The sequence below is a fragment of the Megalopta genalis genome, chromosome 8, assembly GCF_051020955.1.
Source record: "Megalopta genalis isolate 19385.01 chromosome 8, iyMegGena1_principal, whole genome shotgun sequence".
NCBI classification, from domain to species: Eukaryota; Metazoa; Arthropoda; class Insecta; order Hymenoptera; family Halictidae; genus Megalopta; species Megalopta genalis.
The window spans coordinates 6,430,986-6,451,177 of NC_135020.1; the positions used below are offsets into that span (position 1 = coordinate 6,430,986).

General features: G+C 35.7%; 1 protein-coding gene across 1 annotated transcript in view; it reads left to right on the forward strand.

Moving 5' to 3' along the window:
• Positions 1–3,615: 3,615 nt before the first annotated feature.
• pip (heparan sulfate 2-O-sulfotransferase pipe) overlaps positions 3,616–20,192 on the forward strand; it is a 97,555-nt gene continuing 80,978 nt past the window's right edge. The window contains exon 1 of the mRNA XM_033478452.2: positions 3,616–4,339. Within this exon, the coding sequence (XP_033334343.1) occupies positions 4,290–4,339 (50 nt within the window). The 5' untranslated portion in view covers positions 3,616–4,289. The remainder of the gene's footprint in view (positions 4,340–20,192) is intronic.

Here is a 20,192-nt window from a genome sequence, read left to right on the forward strand (position 1 = left end):
ATTTTTCAGCATGCAATTTGTCGGCACGCAACATAAGGACCGAGAAAGAGGCCTCCACGGGTGAGCGAGACATGTGACAGGAGTTAGAGGGCTGGCCGTCGCGATCCCTATGTTGCGTGCCGTTAATTGCGAGCCCTAGATTAAACTTCTTTTCATCGCAAAGGATGATAGTTTTCCATTTTTCACCTCAGGTCATATGATTTCGATTTTAGCCACGAGCAGTATTATCGTGGAAGAAGTTTGATAATTTCTTGAGTTAGTTTGTGTGTCTGTATTCGTAATTTTCAACTTATTTCCACAAATTACGTAACATTGGTTATACAAACGTTTTTTCGTTAAGTATACAGTATACTATTAAACTGGTGTCCATTATGCGTCATAAATATTTTTGTAGTTATCAATATTTAAGAATAATGAACGTTTCGGTAAGCCTGTTTATGATTCTTAGACTTTGTTAATGATTTTGTTATACGTCCGGGTCAGCCTCAGCGTTCATACATGAATTTTCTGTTTCTCTGAAGTTTTACGACTCAGAATCTGGAAACATTGGTTCCAACTTGTTCCAACTGTGTGTTTTATAGTCGATTTACGATAAAGTGATTATATATATTTTGAGAATCGCAGAATTTCTCACATGCCTGCATGTTCGCATTCTTTGTATCTTGGTAAAGTAAGTACTTACTAATGAATTATTTCAAGAAACTGTTTACATCACTGTTCCTTCTTGTGCGTATGTATTTATTTATTTCCGCAGTCATAGGCCTAGGAAGGGATTTTGCTCGTATAGATCTTATTGCACTGAGTTGAAACAGTTTGTGTTTATCCTGAAAATCCAAAAAAATTATTTTAATGAAGATAATTTTTATATGCAGATAATGGCCTACAAAAGTGTTTTTTCATGCACCTTCTAAAACGTAATAACTTTTATAGAACTCAACTTAACTTGAATGACTTGAATTTTTTTAGATGATAGAGGGATTAGTCTACTAGACGATGACTAAAATGCCTTTTTTAAATTTTACTATTACTTAGGATGACAAAAAAAGTAAGGAACTTTCATTTTTTAACTTTGTCGGTGATCCCAGAGTCGAACTACAGGCGTTGAAAGATTTAAGAAACTGCAGATTTCTTCCAGTTTTTGGTTAAAATCGTGTTAAAACTGCGATTTTTGCCATCTTCAATTTGTTATAACTATATTATATATTATATATTATATAACTATATATATTATATATTTGTTATAACAACGTTAACTGATTTCGATAAAATTTTCAGCACGCATATAAATCAAGATCTACGACAAACGTTCTTTAAATTTTTGTTATAGGCTCAGATAAAACAGTTAAAAAACGAGAGATTTTTATTCTTTTTTTTTTTTTTTGTCATTCAAAGTAATAGCGAAATTTAAAAAAAGCATTTTGGTCATCGTCTAGTAAACTAGTCCCACTATCATCTAAAAAAAATTCAAGTCACTTAGTCCAGTTTCAACAAAGTTATTGCGTTTTTATAGATATACGAACATTTTCGTGGGCCACTGTAAATTAATTAACAGGAAACCCTATATTTCTATCCGGTTCTACTCGTTTTCATTCAATTGTGCGTCTGAAAGTTCTTCGCCTGAGTATATTTTCTCTTCATCTAATATGATTCCTTCTTCTTCTTCTTCCTCCTCTTCTTCTTCAACTTCTTCTTCTTTTTCCTCTTCTTTCTCCTCCTGCACCTCCTCTTCATCGTCATCCTCTTCTTCTGATTCCTGTTCTTCTACAATTGATGCAGGTTTAGAAGGTAGAATCAAGTGTAATGTTTCGATTAGATATGGACTTCACTTTTTCCTTGCGAGCGGTCTCGTACCGGATATCAAAGGTTCCGATGTAATAAAAATCTGTTCAACACATCGACATTACATGATTTCTTCAGAAAATGTTCGTGCAAGACCTTTTTTGTAACAACGAAAGTGTTTGTTTCTTGCCTCGGCCGCTTCTTCTGATAGTCTTTCAATAGGTACAATAGCATTCTCAATAATTAATGGTCCGTGAATGTGTCTCTTATGCATAGTTGAAGATATAGGGTATCGCGGGTGTAATTTAACATACAATTTTGTAGTATCTATAGTAAATGTTTCAAATTTATTTAAGACTATTTTATAACCATTTGAGAGAGAGTTTGTGATATGACTCTAAGTCTACATACAGTGGCCCACAAAGGTGTTCGTATACCTTTTAAAATGTAATAACTTCTTTAAAACTTAACTAAACGACTTGAATTGTTTTTAGATAACAGAGGGACTAGTCTACTAGACTAAAATGCCTTCTTTTAATTTTGCTATTACTAGGGATGACAAAAAAAAATAAAAAACTCTCATTTTTAACTTTTTTATATGAGCCTATAACAAAAATTATAAAAATGCCTTATGTAGATCTCAGTAAGTTACATATAAGCTGAAAATTTGATCGAAATCGTTGATCGAAGACGTTGAAAGATTTAAAATACTGCAGATTTCGTTCATCTTTTGGTAAAAATCGTGATAAAACTGTGATTATTTGCCGTCTTTAATTTGTTGTAATTCATGAAAACGTCAACCGATTCGTTATTCCAGTGATAGTAAAATTTAAAAATAGCATTTCGATCATCGTCTAGTAAACTAGTCCTGTTATCATCTAGAAAAGAATTCAAGTCACTTAGTCCAGTTTTAAAAAAATCATTGCGTTTTAAAAGGTGTACGAACACTTTTGTGGGCCACTGGATTAGTTCCACAATAATCCTGGTTATGCTGGACAATTGAAAATATCAACAAACTTTACGACCTAACACGCTCCTCTTTAAGAACAGATTTTGTTTATATCATTTAGTTGAGACTGAAAATTTCACTCTGTATATCTATACATAACTATGCGTTTTATTATTTTATATTGTTTATACAAAAAATAAAGGAGTGTTTGTTAAGGTGTCATTTTATTTCTTATTATTCCCTCATATTGACATTTAATTTGATTCATGTCCCTTTAATTTCATTGATGTTGTTAATATCGGTGTCCCTGTACACACACACACACACAAATTCCGTCCACTATACGTTTGTTCAATAACCGGGTTATTCTGATTACCCTTATAGGGAGCAGAAAGGAGTAGAAATGCTCCAGGAAATCAATAAAAATAATATTTTGTTGCAATAATAAATATAAAATAAATAAAGACGAATGTGTTTATATAATTGTATAAAATTTAAAACAATGTACGTACTATAGAAGCTTATCATAGGGGAACCAGTGTTCCCCAGAAAGAATGGTAATATAACAAAGTCGACAATTTCGGTTACTGACATAAGGGTTAAATAACTTCGATTGCAAAGGATTAACTCGCGATTCCCTCGTAAGACGCCGCGTTGCCGCGTAATTCAAAAGGTTAGGCTTCGGTATCGTGCGGACCTCGCAGGCCTGCACGAGGCCGCGGAGGCCTTGTGGTGCCTGAAATCTGAAATCGAAGTTCGGGGTCGAGCACCTTCCCGCAGCCGCGATCTTGCAGGAAAGTGGCGCCTTTCTCGCGGACGAAAGAGGTCGGTGGGAACAGAGCGTCGCGGGCGAATGTGGAGTAGAATCGCATTACGGGCCAGGCCGTTTGATTGTGAGTAACGGAGCGGGCTCCGAGTAGAGTGTATCGCGTGTCGTCTCCTCGTCTCCTGGTCTCCTCTTCTCCTGCTCGGCCTTCTCGCGTGGAATATCGGAGTATCCGAGTGGCCGTCGCGTCGCGCCGAGCCGAGCTCACGGCAGTCGCGTGCTGACCAGCCGACCGTGCGTATGGTTCGGTGGCTATCGCTCGCGAATAACACCTGTCGCGCGCTTCAATCTCCGATCGATGACAGACAATCGCCGGAAAAAATTCCCCGAGCCAGCCGAAAATCCTCCACGCCAACCGCCCTTGTGAAACCCGTCGGAAAACTCGGCCGTCGAATCCGATCTCGATCGAGTCCACGATATTTTCAGTGAAGACGAGCTCGTTCGACGAGTTCGGATATCCGAAGTGAATACATTTTACGCACCGGTGGCCAATTTGCACTTCGAGTCAGCTCCGAAGCGGTCCGTTGAAGTTTCAGTGATCGATAGGGACGATAATTCTATCGTAGTCCAGTTATCGCGCTGCCGAGGAAGAAGTGCATGTACCAATCGCGCTCGAACGGCCGTTGTTCTCGCTTGATGAATTTCGATCGATCGTTTCGGATCTAAGGATCCGATCGAGCTAGAGGAACCGGGGCTCTGTTTGTTCGAACGACGTCTTCCCTGTGCGGTGGTACGATGCTGAACGATAACATGTGGAAGCACAGGCGGGTACCTGTTCCGAAAAGGTGAGCTGCGAATCTTTCGATTTCCAATGTTGCTAACGATTTAACCTAGTGGAAGATACTTGACAGCTGACGGCTGTCTGTCCTGATCTTCATCTCCACGGTTTTAGAAACTCGTTCCTTGAGGATCGTTTCTGAAAGAAAACGCACGAGCTTCCTCTGTGCGCGACGTGATCATTAACACTCGAATGGCAGGACTCGGGTCCATTTGGACCCAGGATATATATGTTGTTACTTGTCAATTAATACTTGATAGTTAATTCAAAAATTTACAACTGAAAAACTTGCGTCGCTTTATGAAAATCGCAAGAATTAATTTATTTAGGCGTCTCCTAATTTTTGTTGTAATATATACATTTTATTTTATAACGTGTGCTTGAATTAAGAAAATTTCCTAAGAAAAGAATCTTTACGGTTTCAACAATTTTAAAATGTAAAACGTGAAATCGGTCATTTTCCTTGGTACGGTTATGGTTTATAGGGAAGTTAATGTATCTGGAAGAACGGAATTCGAAGATACGTTGAATAAATTGGTAAATAAAATTATAAACGATCCTGAACGTACTCGCGGTTATATTTTTATCAAAAAGGTCCGCCGTTTTAGCGTTAAAAATCCTGTTATCTATTGTCGAAGCAAGCATGGTTTAAATTCTATAAGGTCCATTGTATTGAACGCGATAGTTTCTAATTAATTCCCTCTAATCGTAACAGTTGGCCAATGAAAGAAATTAAAAGATTTTATCGATTAATGTCCAACACTCCGTTCTTTTCCCAGACGAAGATGTAACCTCCATCTATATTTTCGACATATTCCTCAGCAAACAATGGCCTGAGACGTGGAACCTAGAAAAACGTTGTAGAGCAGTAGTTCTAGGTGGTTGAATACAATTATTCGAAGAAAGTTATGACTACGTAAAGTTAATAGAACAACTCTGCGTGCACTTTCTCTAGAACTAATATTTTGAGCTAATATTTTAGAATTAATATTTTGTACTAATATTTTTTAAAACTAATATTCCTCTAGAACTAATATTTGCTGTTTTGCATACATACGTATTTCGACCCTTTGAATTCTCATTAAAACATTAGTTCGAAACGATTATCGCACGTTTACCGTTTATGAAAAAATATTGCAAGAACTGATACTCTTTATTTTGTGTTGCTACGCTATTGTTACTCCTTCATCCTTCGGCTTAGCATTTAAAAGATATTGCTCATCATCCCGTGCCTGATTCAATTCTCACTGGTTCCACTTGTTGTCAGCATTGACGATGCTACGCAATTACTTTCCTTCTGTTGCAATCATCTAATTACCACTTTGCATAGACGTATAATGAAAACCGAACAGTTTATTGTTAGTACGGAAAGAAACGTATTCCAGAGTTTCCAGTTCTCCGCGGATAAACAATAGAATTTCTCTATCGGATTGTACCGCTAGCATAATTATCCCTTTTTAACTCGGGCGCTACCATAATCCCTATTTGGATACTTAACGCTAGCAGTTTTTGCTTCCACGATTCTCACCTTTGTGAAGGTTATTGCACGCCTTTCAATGTTACTGCCATGCACGACGACGAAATTAATGCATTCGATGTGCAATTATTCCAAAAAAAACAGCATCCTCCGATCTCGATGATTTTTTAACATGTTGCTAAGGTCATCGATCTGATCAGTATCGTAAACTGTAAAGGTGTTGTTTGCCGGCTGATATGTAGTAGAAAGTTATTAATAAGAAAAGTGGTAGTTATTCACTGAGGCAAAGTATGTTGCATAATATTGCAAGTAATTTAGCCAATTAAACTCGCAGAAAAATGACTAGGTGTAGCAATTTTGTGTAAACGATGAACAACAACTGCTAGTGCCAACAATTGCCTGTACTTTTCTCATCTTATTAGACCATAATATAAGTTAGCTTTGCAATTAAAAAAGTTATGAGTCCATTTCAAAAAGCATAATTAACCTGCATGTGTACTCAACCATGGTATAATTAGTTACGTCAAATTATGTGACGCTCTACATCATTTTATGTAATTTATTTTAGCTGTGTCTCTACCTTATTGGCCATTAGAGAATATTGTGGGTTTTACATATTTATTTACTTATTTAACAGGCTGAGCGCGGCGTCAGCCCCCCGGGGGCTGACAGTGGACTTTCCAGTTTGGGCGGTGTCAGTCCTCTTGGACCGGCAGTGTAAATTCTCCCTAATTGACACGCTCGAATTGTACACAAAAATAGAAAATTTGGGAAGTGGAGATACGATTATTCGAGCCTTGCGGCTCGTTTTTATAGTTATCGATTAGTCAATAACTACAGTAAATTTTTCCTAATTGATGCATCTCGTTTTTATAATTGTTGACATTCGACAACTATAAAAGTATGCCGCGAGGTTCGAATAATCGCAGCTCCTCTTCCCAAATTGTCCATTTTTATCCAATTAAGGAGAATTTACTGTACAGGGTGTTCCAAAATTATAGTACTTCCGGGAAATGAGGAGTTCCTGAGATTATTTGAAGTAACTTTGTCCTTAGCGAAAATGCAATCCGTGGCTTCGTTTAAAAGTTATCAATGAAAAACACTGAATAAGAAGTGAGATCAGCTGGTACGAGACGGCTGAGCCAATGAACAGAACTGGGCTTCGTCCGTTCGTTGGCTCGGCCGTCTAGTGCCAGCCGAGCTTGCCTCTCATTGGTCAATGTTTATTGCTAATAACTCGTAAACAAAGCCGCGAATTGCATTTTCGCTAAGGACAAAGTTACAACAAATGACCTCAAGAACCCCTCATTTCTCGGAAATACCATAATTTTAGGACACCCCGTATAAAGACGAGCCGCAAGGCTTGAATATAATCGCATCTCCTCTTTCCAAATTATCTATTTTTGTTCCAAGTTGAGCGTCAATTAGGGGGAATTTACTGTACAAATACGAGCGGCAAGGCTCGTATAATCGTATCTCCTCTTCCCAAATTGTCCATTTTTGTGCGCAATCTAAGCGCGTATTAGGGAAAAATTAATGTAATTCGTCGGCTACATTAGTTGCGCCCGAAGGTCGATTGATAATCGCAAGACTTAAGGAGTTTATTGAAGCAGGAAGACAGATCGCAGCATTCCTGAATGACGGTGGGATATATTTCGTCGGTGAGCACGGCCGATGTAATGGATGAAAGGTTATTCAGCAAAGTCTGCACGGTTCTGGAACCACGAACAAATCGATCCATCACGTTGATTGGTTGCTAGAATAATGCGAAGTGTGCACGAATCGTGAACGACCTACTAGTTCACATACCGGATTCCGTGTAAATTCACGGCTACTTTCTTTCACGATGTTAACATAAATGCGCCGAGATAATTGCTTAGACTCGCTTCGATGGCGTCTATTTCCTTTCCGAGTTTTATTAAACAATTCGATTCAGATGATTTATCGATATCGGTTATATTGGAACAGGGATCGTAACCCTTTTAGTGCTGATGTACCTAAACGAAAACAACTCGGTTCAGTTCATATAATTTGATAAGCTTTTAGGAGAAAGTTATACAAAATTTTATAAAAGATAATAATTCTGAAATTCACCATGGAACACACCGAGAAGCCAATGTTTTATTTAATAGAAATGTTGGGCAAATAAATTTGACCAAAGTATACCATACTATAATTATAATACAAATATAAGACTTTTCTTATTAATAAAAAATGATATTTTGCAAATTATAACAAGACTGCTGATAATTATGGCATTTTCAAAATTATATTTTTTTGTATGATCATACACTCTTATATCATTTTACATTTAATTTGCAGCGTTTGTTCTACTTCCCAAATAAATATGTTTTAATTGATTATACCTGATACTGAGAAAATTCTCCGAGTGCAAAGACTTACATACATATATTACTTACATATCGAATGCCAAATTAGACATTCAGACATAATTAATCGGTCTATTTTTGTAGAAATCGACGCTTTTGGTCAGCTGTATGTTCTATGCACTGAAAATAATGAACGCTATTCATTGTTATCTACAACATTTCCTCGCGGTACAGTCAGGAATGTGTAAATATATATAAATATTCTTTACTTCAAATCAATCGAAAAATAAACTATTAAAACGTATATAATTATTAATACGATGTTTTTTGAATCGATAGCTATTTAAATTAAAATATCCTTAGTCTAAAGAAATGAAACATTCGTTTAAGATTAATCTGGAAATATAAGATCTGTGTGTTGAAATTTCAGAAATCGATCTTGAGTCACGCGTGTTTGAAATAGTAAAACAATAAAACGTCTACAATTTTTCTGCACGACCAGAAGTTGTTCGATTTCAATACTTGATTTTGCTTCGCACTATGCCTCGCTTATCATTTATAGTGGACGGCAGGTGCGAGACATGTCTTGATACTCTATTAAAAGATTCATTGCATTCTATAACAGAGGCTCACGCCGTTAAAGCTGACAATAACCAGATGCTAATAAATGAGAATACATGCATGGAAAAGTTTGTCAGGTTTCTGTATATCAAAGATTATGAAATACATGCTTGCTTATAATTTAAGACAGCACGGTATAATTTTCATACGAAAACCATTATTATCAATTGAATTATTGCGTGTTTTGTGAAATGAAATTTATATTACTGAAGACTGATAATATCCATGATCTATTGTACGTATTATTTGATTTTTGAAAGAATAGATGTTATTCAGTATACGAAATCCAGTAATAAATTCTCTCGAAATACAGTTTTGAGCTTCATAGAACAAAAGTTATTTATCGGTAATAGATTATAAGAGGTTCAAAAATGCATAAAATTAGATTTCCTTCGCATAAAATCATTTGCTTTCATGAAACATATTATTGGTATGATTTACGAAGACAACACGATAGAAATTAAAAGTCTCCCATAATCGTATTCTTCAAGGAAACATTATGGTATTACTATGCTCAGATTCTAAAGCATCGCGCGATGCCTTAAACATGAGTAATTGCTGTTGTTTTTTTTCCTCTTTACGATGGTCAAGTTATGTAGCATGCTCGCGTGCTAAACCAGCAGCGCCTCTTATACTTTCGCGTCGCTTAAGATGGTGATCCCATTAAAAACACGCGATGCGAGTCCTCCATCGCTGAAAATGTGCTTCCGCGGTCTTTGTACCTGACGGTAAACTTTTCAGGAAACTTCGAATGAAAAGAACGAGTAACGGATGCAAGCTTTTTACAAGAAGCGTATTAAGTTGAGGTGAACTATTTACACACAATTGCTAGAGTCGTTGGAAAACGTCGTGGAAGTTTGATGCGTGTCACAATCATTATGATAGCCAGATATAGGATAAATGTTTAGCTATATAAGGGTAGGCAGATGTTTCTCAGCTATGAGCAAGAATTTAAGAAGGTTTCTGTGCTACTCAGGCCATTAAGATGCTCTACATATATACATATAGTAATGCCTCCCTAATTGACGCTCGGAGTGTCCACAAAAATGGACAATTTGGGAAGGGGAGATACGATTATTCGAGTCTTCCGATTCGTTTTTTATAGTTACGAATTGTCAACAACTATAAAAACCAGCTGCAAGGCTCGAATAATCGTATCTCCTCTTCCCAAATTGTCTAATTTTGTGCACAATCTGAGCGTCAGTTAGGGAGACATTACTGTACAGTGGCCCACAAAAGTGTTCGTATACCATTTAAAACGCAATAACTGTTTTAAAACTGAACTAAATGACTTGAATTTCTTTTAAATGATAGAGTGACTGCTCTACTAGACAAATGATTTTTTTTTAAATTTTGTTATTATTTGTAATGACAAAAGATAAAAGTCATTCGTTCTTTAACTTTTTTATCTGAGTATATAACGAAAATTTGAAAAATGTCTTTCGTAGATCTCGGCAACTTATATGCGTGTTGAAAATTTTATCGAAATCGGTTCACGTTGTTATGAGTTACGACAAATTAAAGATCGCAAAAATCACAATTTTGACCGAAATCTGTAAGAAATCTACAGTTTTTAAAATCCTTCGACGTCTGTAGCTCGACTCTGGGTTAACCGATTTCGATCTAATTTTCAGCACGCATATAAGTTACCGAGATTTACAACAAAAGACATTTTTTAAATTTTTGTTATAGGCTCAGATAAAAAAGTTAAAAAACGAGGGTTTTTAATTTTTTCTTTTCATTCCAAGTAACAGAAAAATTAGAAAAAAAGCTTTTTAGCCATCGTCTAGTATACTAGTCCCTCTGTCATCTTAGAAAAGATGCTAGTCATTTAATTCAGTTTTGAATTTATTGCGTTTTAAAAGGTGTATAAACACTTTCGTGTGCCACTTTTATGTGTCACGAGAAAACTGAGAGACTTCTCGATGCTTAACTGGTACACCGGAGTCATCAGTGACCCTAACATACTAGTTCTATTTGATTTAGTAGTGTTTCTATTTGATTTGTATTTTGCAGTAGTTTAATTTTTTTAATTCTCCACGTTTTTATTATCTTTTATGTATTTACTTTATTATTTAGATTAACTCTGTGCTTCTTATTGGTCTATCGTGATCCCAATATATCAGTCATTATCGTAAAAATCCTTATACCAGTTGAGGATTAATATCGTTATTTTCCTTAATATTGTTTGAAATATTCTATACATTCTCAAACTTTCGTTTGAAATATTTTATACATTTTCAAATCTCTGCTTAAAATATTTCATGCACTTCAGAATCTTTGTTGAAAATCTTTGTCTACTTTTTATAGGATGTGGAAAAACCATTCAAGATTAGTATAGTACATGGCGCATGTCATTCTGTTTGAAAAGGCCTCGGTAAACGTATAGCAACAACTCATAAGTCTCCGAGATACAGTAAATTCTCACTAATTGACGCTCAGATTATGCACATAACTGGACAATTTAACTATAAATTTAATTATAAAAACGAGCTGTAAGGCTCGAATAATCTTTCCAAATTGTCCATTCTTGTGTACAATCTGAGCATCAATTAGGGAGACTTTACTGTATTATCATTTTCTTGCGTTAGCATCATGATGACTTCCTGACTTCCTGGCTTCCACGTATCGCACGTATTCTACGTAAACCGTGTTCTCAATGCTCTCATTCAAGCTCCATACATACAGTGAGTCGCAAAAGTGTTCGTACACCTTTTAAAACGCAATAACTTTTTAAGACTGGGCTAAGTGACTTGAATTTTTTTTAGGTGGTAAAGGGACTAGTCTACTAGACGATGATTAAAATGCCTTTTTTAAATTTTACTATTACTTAGGATGATAAAGAAAGATAAGAAACTCTTGTTTTTTAACTTTTTTATCTGAGCCAATAACAAAAATTGAAGAAAAACCTTTCGTAGATCTCGGTAACTTATATGCAAGCTGAAAAATTGATCGAAATCGGTTAACCCTGAGTCGAGCTACAGGCGTTGAGAGATTTAAAAAACTGTAGATTTCTTTCAGTTTTTTTATCAAAACCGTGATAAAATAGCGATTCTTGTCATCTTTAATTTGTTATAACTCATAACAACGTCAACTGATTTCGATAAAATTCTCAGCGTGCATGTAAGTCACCGAGATCTACGAGAGGCATTTTTTAAATTTTCGTTACAGGCTCAGGTAAAAACGTTAAAAAATGATAGTTCTTTAATCTTTTCTTTTGTCAATCCAAGTAATAGCAAAATTTACAAAAAGCATTTTGGTCATCGTCTGGTAGACAAGTCCCGTTATCGTCAAAAAAAAATTTAAATCACTTAGTCCAGTTTTAAAAAAGTTATTGCATTTTAAAAGGTGTACGAACATTTTTGTGGGCCACTGTATCTCGCAGTGCAAGATGTTAAGTATTCGAAGAAATGGGGAGAGAACATCTGTAACATCTTCTGTAAGTGTCGAAGAACCAAGAGTAATCCTGTTACGATATCGACATTGAAAAATGATATCTCAGAAGTGCATCTCAGTATGAATTTTGAGACATTCCCTACAGCAAAATCATACCAATATCTGTGATTAAACCATGATTTCGCGATTAAGTGAATCATGCAGTGTAATTTTAGAATAAACAATATTACTTTATCAGTTTTGAATATATTCGAGGTTCGATTACGTTCATTTTAGGTTCAGCGTATCTGATACAGTTCGGTAAGTTGTCCAATGGTGTTTTTCTCGGTTGGTTTAGTAAATGTGTTAAGAATATTCTAAACTTTCTCCTGAAAGAAAAGTCATGTTGATACATGCGAAGTAAATGCCGAAGCTAACAAGGAAGCATAGTTCAGAGATCGTAGCATTGAAGTTTTACTAAAACTACTCATTGTCAGTTTCACTTACCACGAGGTCGGCGTGTGTGTGTGAAAAATTTCACTTTTTAGTGCGCCTACACGACCGCATTAGCGGATGACAACACACTCTGATACCAAAGTTCTTTCAATAGCCAGTGAAATCATCTACCGTTTCTTCACGGTTTTTAAAGATTTAAAAATAACAAATGCGTCTTTTAAACATAATTTACGAAATACGAAGGAACGATTAGCTCAATTGTTTATATAATGTCGTGTGCCTTAATACAGATAATCTTGTTCATCTAATACATACACGTGTTTTCTGAGTTACGAAATAAGTTCCGCATTGTTATGGAACTATTTAAATTACGTATAGTAGATGTTCCTCAAAATTTTCGTAGAATCATTCTTACATCTTTTTTGCAAAAAACGTATCCTTACATTTTTTTTCTTTGCGTGCACAATTGCTTTTTGTTACTTCTGCCAAATGATTTGTTTCAGATTTTTAGTTTATATAATTACATATGAAGCTAGAACACCTGCATGCATTATTAATAAATCTCATATAGGATTTGAATATTATAACAAAATACTTGCACGCTGTAACTACAAAGATGCAAAGCGTTCTATGCAAAGTCTACAATTGATTTTACTTATTAGAATCACAATGAGTGGAATTAGAATTGAAAATATATTCTTCCATTTGATTGTGGATTCCATGCTTTAAGAAAGATAGATAGCTTGTTACAATTTCTTAAATATTTTGTTGTACCAAATTTTAGTGTATCACAATGATCACAAATATATAAAATTTGCAATTCGGGAATGATTTACGCTGTATTCACTATAATTTAAAAATTTCCTCAAGTGTAAACATTTATAAATGTGTACATCTCAACGAGTGAAAGGTAGATGCATGATATATATAATTTATAGCTTCTAAGAAGCGCGAATACTGTATAAATGAATGGAAACAAAAATACAAGAACGTTAGGTTTCACTTAATTTGTACATAATCCATGTTCGATCTTATTTTAGATTATATGTAACCGCTTCAAGGTCTGAACATGTGTAAATACGATAACCAACAACCGCAAAATACACTAGCCACAAATTGACACTACAATTTCTAAGTACGGGAATGATTCAGGAACGGGTGAAATGAAAAATTAAGGAACAGTGATTTCCATTAGTTTCGATTTTGTATTAAATCTGATGGTAAATTATATGATACGCTTGGCGAGTAAACAGTTGTAGAATGGTTATCTACCACGCCATTTTTCATTTGAAACTTACTAAAATTACAAAGGATTCTCGATTCAAGCACGCACTATGATAAACATGGTGAAAGGTCTGAATAAATTCAGTCTTATCATTTTTATAAAGTAACACGCGTCAGTCACTTTCAGAGCTCGGCAGGTTTCAAACAGATCGTAGTATATTTATAAATAGTGTTACTACTAAAATAATAAGCTATGCTGTTGATTTTATGCACTTAGGACACAAGTACAGTAATTTTGACAATTGTTATAAGTACAATAATTGTTAACAATCGGTAACTATAAAAACGAGCCGCAAGGTTCAAATAATCGTAGCTCTTCTTTTTCCAAGTTGTATATTTTTATGCGCAATCTAAGCGCAAATTAGGGAGAAGTTACTTGAAACAGATTTAATACAAAACTATGATGACATTGGAAGAACTTAAGACTGTTGCAATATTGTTCATTTAATAGAATCATCACAAGGAACAATTAATTTTCATGATTTCTGTTTCTCACAATTCACTTAGCAAACGTTGATTTTGCATAATGATCCGCAGTCTGCTGGTAACCGCAAACGAAAAATTGAGAAAAGATTCTTCGCGGCTCGAAGCAACAGGTATTCTGCCTCTTGTTCCGCATACTCTGCACTAGCTTGCACAATAGCTTTCGCAGACCGCAGCGGCAGGTGATAATCGTGATAAACTTGAAAATGAGATACGCGGTCGTCAAAATGTTGAAGATCACGCGGCACGCCGGTATTTAACATTGATGAAATTTGATGTGAACGGAATAATGCGGGCGTACCGTTCGGTGAAATCGCGTTCCCAGACGCACCGGGTGCCTCGTTATTTGCGATGATATCATCCCTTCGTGCGCTACGTGCCGCGGCACCGAGTTTCAAGAGGAGACGCGCTCCTCTCCGGACTTTACGGTTTCCCCGTTCGTGTGTCGTTGACACTGCGTCTCACGACTCGCTACTTGCGACTCGTGACCGATACCGTTCGTTTCTCGTTTTCTTTTATCGGGACACGCGCGTTCATTTCTCCCGGCGGCGCGGCGCGTCCCATCGCATAGCATCGCACCGCGCACCGCGCCGTTTCAGACGATTGTCAATGACTGCCCATCGGGAAATGGTTTCTCAGCGGACAGAATAGGTTTCTTTGTGGAGACTCGTATTTACGTTAATTGATGACTGCCGCTGCCACCGGTCTTTATAGGGAGAGAGTACTTTCGATATGCTCGATGGAGCACGCTTTCGACGATCATATTTGTTTTTGTGCTGGCGGTCGTCTCCCTGCAACAGAGCCATTGTACTTCGGATCGCACGTACACACCGAGCAACGATAATGTTCGGACACCTTTGAACATTAAACCTAAAATGACCGGTTTTATATTTCTTATTTACAAATTGTTGAAATTACGAAGATTCGTTCTTATGAAACGATTAACCAAATAACTGTTGCAATCTCTTTGACAAATTTGTAAGTGACTGTATTTATATTCTATATGGTTGACTTTATTCGTATCCTCTGTTTAAATAAAACAGTTTTATAAAATATATAATATAACACCAGAACACTACCAAACCAGTTGAAATGATTGGCTTTGGACTTTTTCGTTTACGATTCCCGATATTATATAAACGTTTCTGTGAGAAATTTCTGTAGAAAAACGTGTTTAATGAAGCAGTATATTATAATAGAAATCGTAGGAAATTCGAATAAATCCAATCTTTTGTTATCGTTATAGAATAATATATTTTAATCTTATTTAGGGGGTTCGTCAGTTCTAGTATTAACAAAGAATGTCAAAGTATTCCTTCTAAACACCACTTGGCTGTTTTTGACAAATATATCTGTTATGAAGAAATGGCAATATTTTGTATTATGACGAGTATACCAGTCAAAATCAACTAAGTGAATTTCTTTATTCAAGCTTACATTGTAAAACTTTACCCTTCATTATTGCAGACAATTTTACACGATTAGTGTAGAGAATTTTTATTTTGCATATACAGGGTGAGCCGGAATTCATAGTATAACCGAGCAGAGGGTGATTTTACGTGAAAAAATAAAAAAAATTTAGATTCTTCCGATGAACATATAATTATTTGTAGTTACTAATTATTAATTAGGATCTTGATTAACTTTCCATTGCATTATGCAACAAACGTACTGCACTATACACATATTTTTTATGTATCATATCATTTTTTTTCAAACGGTCATCATACACGTCTTAAATATGTATTCAATATTTAGTATTCATTATTTAGAAGTATGAATGAAAATAATCATGCTTTGCTCGTGCAATATTACTCTTATGTTCTACGAGAGTAGAACAAGGTTATTGACATATGTATACGACATTAAATTATTAAAGTACATATAACGAGAAAATTAAACACTACGCATATGTAACTTAATTTAATGTATAATTTAATTTAACACTAAATGACGCAAGGGGAATCGGTCGCCTCTTCCAATGTGTTTTAATTCCAGACTTTAGATTATTACTGGTTATGTTACGCGATTAGCTGGAGCGAGCAACCGATTTTCCTTGCTATTCGCGTCGATTAGCTTGTGGGTCTTCTCGTTTACCACAGAAACGGGTTTCGGAAGATCATAGTAAAGTGGGGACTACGGGTGTGCAGGTTAGACGGTGCGAGCGGAATACCCCCCTTGCCCTTTTACCGAAACGACAGATCTATTCTGAGCAGCGGAGAGTACATAGAGTTCGCAACAGTTAATGTTTGTAAACACTATCTCGAACGGAGGCAACTGCGATAGGAGAATAGACGACACTAAATCCTTTACAAAGATGTACAAACTTCAAGGTCGATTTCTCGGAAACAGAACCCCGGATAAAAAAATGTTACACCAAATTTTTTTCTTATCTTTTCTCGTAGATTCACCCCCTGCGCGGTCGTATAACGAATTCCGGCTCATCTTGTAGTTTAACTGTAACATACTTAACAAGAATGAATTTAATTTAACACGTTGACGCCGGCTTGACCCACCGGTGGGTCATGATTGTCTGTTCCGTGGGGCGGCATGACCCACCGATGGGCCACGCTCGTATATCAAAAAATACATAGTATAAAATTAATTTTATTTTAATTATTCATCAGTGAACATTAACATTTCAACATTATAATCAAACATTCAGTATAAAATACTTAAATAATAATTAAACCTATAAATTAAATATAATTGAACATAATTATCCTATTTTTTATGCAATTTTTTAAAGCAAGTTAAGCAAAGTGCCGGTTTACCCTCACAATTATTGCAAAATGTTTTTACTTTTTTTGTTCTCTTCATAGCGCACTGAGTGCCTCTTAGGTTTGCTAATCGTTTATAACACTCTTTACATCGCCTTTTCGACTTCCTCGCGGGTCCTTCGTAGGAACTCAGAAAATGGTTTTTCTTTTTTGTTATTATTTCCCTAGGGGAATTTACAACATCCATCAACAAATGGTCAATAATCTTTTCTCTAAATTTTAAAATTTTCATCCGTTTACTTCCCCATTTTATGTGAACGTACCACGCATTCACCAGACAGGTTCCGCATATCAACTGTATAACAAGTTTCCGGTACCATTTGACTGTTCTTCGTAAAGAATTATAATATGACGACATTTGGCCAGACAGATCGACTCCCTTTTTTGCATCATTGTAAAAAAAACAGTGTCTGGCTTCACTTTATCGTTTTTGCCGCGAATAAGAATACATTTGTGATTGCTTGAAGTGGTTAGCATGCACACTGGCCTTTTATCAGTCCACTTCATAAACTTCACCCCTCTACGATTTTGAAACGACATAATGTCGCCTCGCTTTTGTTTCTACTTTGCCTGCGGTGGTAAACATTTTTTATTCATTCTTATGGTGCCACAAATATATGTATCTTTTCCGAGTAGTTCCTCGGCCAAGGGAACACTTGTATAAAAACTATCAGTGAACAATATCCGGCGCACGAACAATAAATTCTCTATCAATTTCATTACGACATCTTACATCAACATAATTTACGACAAATACTTCCAACACGTCCTAACACAATTTTCGCCATACATATTCCTTATGCGTGCCGTCATTCTTCGTCGAATACGCACAACTATTTCTTTTGTCTGTACGAAATTGAATAATTTTTTGCTTTGCGCTATAATTGTCTTTTATAGAATAATGTTCACAGAATTGCGTGCGATGGTCAGAATGCGCATCAGACCTCTACTTTTGGAGAAGAATCGAACAGGGTACACCAAAATTAGGGCCAAAACTGGTACGGTCAGCTTTACTTAACATTTACATGTGTGTAAATGTTAAGTGAATGTACGCAAACTGATATTGCCAATGGTGATAAACTGCGATTTTCATAAAAATTGATTTTCCCAAAAACTGAGGGCGATGAAGCAAAACCAAATTTTAGATTGGTTTTTAGCTCGCCGAGATCTATCTGAAACACCTACTAAGTATTACCGCGCAAGTATTGTGTTGAACATTAATTTGGGCTTGCGCCGCCGCACGAAAAAGACTATAAATATCCGCGCCGGCGTCAACGTGTTAAACTCCCATACAATTTCTTTTATACTAAAAGCTTAACTAAGAACTTGCACGATTGAAATACAACCAAAATTGAATTTTTTCAATTTTTAACGTTGCGTATTCGAATATATTAAACAAATTGGAACTCGTAAGAAAATGTTAATAATTATTAAATTCCCTTTGAGAAGTAATATTCTGCTGGATGAGCGTGTAAAAGTAGTATGGTTTCAAAGAAACCGCGGACTTCTTTTAGGCTTCCGGGAGACGGTTCAAGCCTCATGAGTTCTAGGGTTAATAAGGTGAAAAAAATTGTAAGATCGCATCGCCGCATAGATGAAGAACACGGTCGCGTGCGTGTATGCCCAGCGAACGTTGACAGTATGGAACATGATGTAAATATGCTCACAATGCGGCACATTCCTCATTCTCCTCCAGCTTTGTTGCAACGACTAATCATGCAAATACAGAGGAGCTGGTCTGTACTACCGCTTCCTTATGTCCCGTTCAACGTTGAACGAGAAGCGCCAAGCGAGAAGGATTGGCAACGTTCTGTCATTCAAATCTTTTTCTTCAAATAAAAATTTTTTTCGTCTTTCCGTAGAATTTTCAAAGTGATCGAATATTTCGAAACTTTCATTTTCTATTTGGATATTTCGTAAGTTTCACATTAAGCATATTATTAACATCGATGATATTTTTAATATTTAATTTGACGATTATCTTTTTATTTTTTCATCGAACATGGTAATCCTCCATAGACCGAATCTTCATATGTAGGTTTAAAAGATGATTCATGTAACTTGAAACCTGCGATTATCGATCTCTAGGTATAAATTAACAATGAATTTAGAATTTTTGAGAAAAATGTATTCACTCTGATGCATGAAGTGGGATTTCAAAATTCCAATGCGTAACTACCTTGATCATGAAATAGAAACAGGAGAACAATACTTTTATCTCATTGTTGTTAAAAATGAAATGAAGTTGAAATACTGAGCTACAAAAGGTTAAAATATTACAATATGTACTGGTATTTAATCTACTATATAAAATATTATACATATAGATTGCAGATTTTGTGCATTTATGATAAAAATGAGTGGATGAAACATAATTCAATGAGGATATCGAAGGAACTTAAGAATAATGTTAAATTATCAGCAAGTTAGTGAAGTCATTGATAGAAGACATCAATTTCTATTGATCTAACTTCTTGCAGTTAACGCGAAAGATTTTTGTTTTGCAGAAAGATTTCCAGTTCAATATTTCAAAGTTTGCAATTTGATATTTAGATAGTTTTAATGAAAATTGTAATGACTAGTGAATGACCGTGCAAGGGCCAGTATGCAGCAGAAATCGTAATGCGTGATGTAAAAATCTAACTGTATCCACAATTAGTGCTCACCGTAGTCGGAATTGCTTGGAAATTGCTAATTCTCTCACAGCCACCCACGCGGTTCTAGCGTCGGCTGCCTCTGGATACAATAGCAATTAAGTCCCTGGTTGATCCTCGCTTTGTCCCGAAATTGTTCTGTTCCGCTTTGTTCTGTGATTTCAGGACATCTCGGTCAAAAAGAAAATTGATAACGGTCGTAGTTTCCTCGATTTTTCTAAGCAATAATAGAAATTTTCCCATGAAACCACAAACATTGTGAATAAACTTATTTGTAATTGTTTAAATATAAATTTGACAAATTTCAGTTTTAGAAAGTTCTTGTCGTCACATATCTATTTGTCGAACTCAGCGCCAGTAATTTTATATTTGGAATTTCAGAAAAATAAACGTGTGGTAC